Here is a 5,531-nt window from a genome sequence, read left to right as displayed (position 1 = left end):
AGTCAGTTTTGTAACGGAACTGTCTTGGACTCCTTTTCGCATTTTCGAGGCAGCTTTGAAAAGCAAGCTTTTGCTTTGACTCCAGGCTATCCAGGATATCATTTAACGCAGTTTCTTTGATATAAGCAAGAACCTTTTGCAAGTTGTCAATAGTGATACGCAATTTGTTAAGTTTCATAGATAATTTATGGACTTTTTTTGAAGATTTTCTCTTGTTTTTGTAGTACTTGTAATTTTGCAAAACCAGTATTTTTCTTCATGCTCTTTAACGGAAACCGTGGATTTGTGGTAAATGAAATAGACTTTGTAGCATTCGCAAGACCCCACATTAACTGATCACATGATTTACATCTGGTTTTACAGCGTGAGCTTTCATTTCCTTTCATGATAACTAAACTGCATAATTCAGTAAACTTCCTAACTTGAAGCTTTTGTTTAGGTTGTGCAATAGTTTTTGTTCCTACTAAAACAATTTTACCATAACCCAACCCTAACAGGAAACAGATTAGAATTAATATAAATCGTCACATTCGCCAAGTTTCCCCTTAAGAAAAAAATAATTGCTGATTTAAATATTTTTCTTATTTTTTTAAATTTAAGTATACCCTAAGAATTTTAATGTTAGATAGCGGCCCACTTTGGATTTTGCCCAGAGCACCAGCTATTCTTGTTACTTCTCTGCTGACATAAAGGTATTATCAAGCATGCATTTCAGTAATATCATAAATCAAAATCACCACGGTTAAACGATAGACCGTTTCTCCAACCGCCCTAATTGACTACTTTATAAATATCTTAAAAAGCAGAACTATTAGAAGATAATAAGTCAATAAATAAAAGCAAGTTATATTTTTTATTAATAATTTTAATTCCATATGTACCTTAAAAGAACTATGACTTTAAAATGAAGTTTTGAATGATTTGCTTCTAAAAGGTCTAAGTATTTTGAAAATAATAAAATTGATTTTAATTGCAAGTGTTTTCATAACTGTGAAGAATTTCGCAAAAATTATTTAAACAGTTCTTTCCGTCAACGTCGTTGGGAGAATTGAGCAGGTGTTGGAAAACGGCAAACACTCGCTCCTTGCAGTTGAAATCTTTCACCGATGATTGGTCTAACAAAGTACGTATTATGGAGTCAAACTCAGAAAGTATTCGATCGCACGAAACCCAGCTTTTAAAAGGGATTAATGTATTTAAATCTGTTTTTATGGTTTCATTGCAAAACAAGAACCCGTTTATTTCGCAGCGCACAGTCAGATCTCCTCCGGGCAGAATCTCAGCTGATTGATTCAGTAAATCTTCCGGGTTGGTCAAGTCAAATCTCCAGCCACTGATGCCGTCCTGGTAATCGACTATTACACTCTTTCTATCTCCAAAAACAGTGCTGCGTTTCTTCCCTTCGGTGTCAATTATTGAGCATTCGGAAGAAGCGAAAATTTGTAACACGTTAGAAGGCGCGACTGATTTATCCATAATAATTTTTAAATCTATATTTCCATGGTAGTACTTTCTGGCTGGAATTAATGCAATGGTAAAAAACCATGGGATTATTCCAGATTTTTTGGTTGATGGAAATCTGGCGCTTTGGACCGATCGGGCATACTCAGAGTACGGCAGTTCGAGGAAGTTCTCAATAATCCAAGTGGCGCTAAGGAAGTACGGAGTTCTTCTCGAGCTTAATCTTACTTCTTCTCCGTTACAGCGCTCAAATATCAGGACAATCGTTAGAATACCTAAAGTTAGTACTTTCTCAATCATGGTTATGGAACCTGTATGAAAACAAAATGGGTGCGATATTATTCAGATGAATACATATACGCCATGAATATTCAACTCTGGACTTTTACCTATTAAGAATTTCAGAAATCCTGATTGGTTTTCAAACTGAAGTGGTATTTATTTTACTAAGTTATTGATTAAAAGAAGCCTAAAAATAAAAGAAATATTGAACGCTAATTTCATTAATTATCTTTGGTGAGAGAGCTCCGTGTGCGGTTTTCGGGCTCGTACCTCATCTCTTGCTTCCTAGGGCCCCGCACACCGTAACACCGGGCCTGTCTAGGGCCAAATCATTTCCAACCCTGTTACAATGTCTTCCTCATTTCGCTTAAAAGATAATATCCTACATTCATTTACATATCATAATGCCACCCTAATTCGACTCGTGAAAATACTACTACCCGTGAACCTTCTCTTCTGGCATGAGATAATGATAAAATGCCTAGGTTTCAATTTGGGATACATGTAAGGCTCGGGTCATTGCAATCGAGCTATTTATTTCTTTCAAGAGACCAATAAGTTAAGAATTAATTCGGGTTTTAATGAATCTTTAGCTTCAGAGAGTATTCCCGTTTTTCGTAGCGCAAAAAAAAATTTTTTTTTTACGTATCGTGATTGAAAATCAAATGAACTTCGCCACCAAGTACAGGAGGGTGATACTAGAAACAAATAATTTTGCCTAAATTTCTTAGGTATGTGAAAGCAATTTTGCGCAATCGACATTCGCTCGAGCGTTTTCCTAACTCTACCGAGTTAAAAATTTATGGACGCCATAGTAAGCTATAAAACCTCATCCAAAGAAAACCATTATGAGAATGAAAAATTTAAATTAATAATTTATCCTTTAAATTTTATCATTAAGATTTATATCTTCCGTATTAAAATGATATATTTTACTTACAATTATTTGAAAAGGTCTTGCCGTATATTGTGGACTAACGTAGCACGAGTCTTTACACTTTAAGTTTGTCTTATTTACTGACGCTTCAGCTATAGGAGCGCAATTTAAAATACGATTATTCGCTTGCTTTATTTATAGTTGAAGTTCGTCAATGAACTGGTATTTCTGCTATTGCACCACTCAATAGAAAACGAAACAGGAATTATCAAGTTATCAAATCTTTCCGTCTCTTTATTACGAAATTGCACAATGAATCTCCAAACACGCTTTCTCCCTCGGAACGGTAGTTAAATACAAAAGAGATAAAAGGGAAACTTTCTTAGAAATGAAATAGTTGCTTTCTAGCGGTATCATTAAATGGTATAGAGGAAATAATTGTTATCACTCTAGAAGTCACCGTGACCTTCCTCTACACTACAAATACATCCGGGTACTCGCATAACGTATTTTTGTTAGCGAGGGTCTTTCAACTAATAAATTTGTCTAGGGGATAAAATAAGCAGAGTTATTAATAACTAGTTTAGAGATTGCCAAAGACTGATATTATTTTTTTTAAACACTAATAAAAAAAACTCCTAACTACCTAACCAAATACTAAATAGATAAGTAACAACAAAACTATAACAATTTTCGCAACCTATATGAAATAACTAATACTTGTTCAAAACTAAGGTGAGTGCATTCGCTATTCTACCATAGTCCGACAGTTCATCCAATAGTGGTAACGATAATAGGGGAGACAAAGACTACGGGAAACGGCGTTCCTAGCAGGAATAATTATGAGATTTACTTAGGCGCTCGGTGTGACCTTATGGTCGTACTGGCTGTGTTCGAATCTAACTTATGCCACTGATGGTTTCGCAACATCAAGATCGTCTTTCGCAGATTCGGAAGTCGAAGACAGTGATGAATCGTGAACAACGTTGTTGATGGAGCCGTTAGGTAACGAGGCTTCTATCCGTCGAGTTGATTAAATCTTGAGCCTTGACCAATTCGCTGGTATTTGCAAATGCTGAGTATTTCGTCAAGTTAGCACATTAAATGAAAATGAGACCTTAACGGCAAAAGTCCGTTGAACCTATAAAATATGTGTCCGATTTTTTTAGAAGTGCCCTTTACGAACCAGTTCCCGATCTTAAGTGATGTTTCCTTCTCTCTTTTATTTTTAATCTTTTTCAACTCTTTTTCAAGATTTGATTTATATTTTGCTCACGTCCAAGCACGCACTTTTTTTTTTAAAACTCGAGCTTCTATCTCCGAAATTAGCAACAACCGTTTTTATTACCACTCTACTATGAACGCACTCGGTCTCGTAATATATTTGAACGCCAAAACATTTTGATATCAATAAAATATTATGCAGCCAAAAATTACAATTTTATTATTATTCATATTCAAATAATATATCGTCAACCTCTTAACGTTTTGAAAACTATTGATAATTAAAGAAACAAAGGGAGTGTGGAAACCCTATATTGGAAAGAGCCTCGCTAAACCATACTGGATGATTGACGGTTAAGGGATTGGCCACTCCCCCACCGAAAACGTTGCAACTAACAGATATAAACGTTCAAAGACACCCAATCCCAAAATATCTGACCAGCAGATACCTTTCGAAAAGGACGATTAGAATTTCTACATTGTATTTAATGATTTAGCGTGAAAGATAGTACTGGCTCATATTTTTCGTTATATACAACAGATGATCGATAACATTTCCAACATAATATTTTGATATTTCACATTTAAAATAAAGGGTTTCTGATATATTCAAATCTTTAAATATAAATATCATTTACATTCCTATTAAAATATAAATATCATTTACATTTCTATTAAAATATAAATATCATTTAGATTTCAATAAAAATATAAATATTATAATAAATAAATTTCCTTAGTATAAAAAATATTTTGTTTCCAATTTCTTCATAATTTATTTTAAATCACCTTGAAAATTGGGAAATCGTTTTTATATCGTTTATTGAAAAGGTCAATAACATGAGAGAAAGTTCTCATTTTTATAAAATAGATGGCCTTTTACGAGCCAAAATTATCTAATGTTCTACCAAAATTAATATTCAAATAAAAATGTAATTTAAATTTTTATAGAAATGTATTATATTTTTATAGAAATTTATTGCATAACTATAGATGAGGGGTGGCGGAGTGGTTATTTTTATAGAAATGTAAATTATATTTATATATCTATAGAAATGTAAATTATATTTATATTTCTATAGAAATGTAAATTATATTTATATTTTTATAGAAATGTTAATTATATTTATATTTTTATAGAAATGTAAATTATATTTATATTTTTATAGAAATGTTAATTATATTTATATATTTAGAGAAATGTAAATTATATTTATATTTTTAGAGAAATGTAAATTATATTTATATTTTTATAGAAATGTAAATTATATTTATATTTTTATAGAAATGTTAATTATATTTATATTTATATTTTTATAGAAATGTTAATTATATTTATATTTTTATAGAAATGTAAATTATATTTATATTTTTGTAGAAATGTAAAGTATATTTATATTTTTGTAGAAATGTAAAGTATATTTATATTTTTGTAGAAATGTAAATTATATTTATATTTTTGTAGAAATGTAAATTATATTTATATTTTTGTAGAAATGTAAATTATATTTATATTTTTAGAGGAATGTAAATTATATTTATATTTTTATAGAAATGTTAATTATATTTATATATTTAGAGAAATGTAAATTATATTTATATTTTTAGAGAAATGTAAATTATATTCATATTTTTATAGAAATGTAAATTATATTTATATTTCTATAGAAATGTAAATTATATTTAT

The 5,531-nt window shown here is 30.7% G+C and overlaps 1 protein-coding gene across 3 annotated transcripts; it reads right to left on the bottom strand.

Annotated features, from left to right (window-relative positions):
- Positions 1-874: 874 nt before the first annotated feature.
- Positions 875-2,771, bottom strand: LOC149949718 (uncharacterized). Of its 3 annotated transcripts, none has more exons than XM_090169279.1 (3): positions 2,684-2,739; positions 1,851-2,109; positions 875-1,772 (listed from the first exon to the last, which is right to left on the bottom strand). In XM_090169279.1, the coding sequence occupies exon 3, from the start codon at positions 1,759-1,761 to the stop codon at positions 967-969; it is 795 nt and encodes a 264-aa protein (XP_090025405.1). In that variant the 5' UTR covers positions 1,762-1,772; positions 1,851-2,109; positions 2,684-2,739; the 3' UTR covers positions 875-966. The 3 variants fall into 3 exon arrangements, with proteins under 3 accessions (XP_090025405.1, XP_090025406.1, XP_090025407.1); XM_090169280.1 differs by lacking the exon at positions 2,684-2,739 and having other exon boundaries at positions 1,851-1,930; positions 2,014-2,344; XM_090169281.1 differs by lacking the exon at positions 1,851-2,109 and having other exon boundaries at positions 2,684-2,771.
- Between the last annotated feature and the right edge of the window lie 2,760 nt (positions 2,772-5,531).

Source organism: Leiobunum rupestre, chromosome 3, assembly GCF_980474605.1.
Source record: "Leiobunum rupestre chromosome 3, qqLeiRupe1.1.hap1, whole genome shotgun sequence".
NCBI lineage: Eukaryota > Metazoa > Arthropoda > Arachnida > Opiliones > Sclerosomatidae > Leiobunum > Leiobunum rupestre.
Note: the sequence above shows the minus strand (reverse complement) of the source record. Positions and strands in the feature narration are given on the sequence as shown.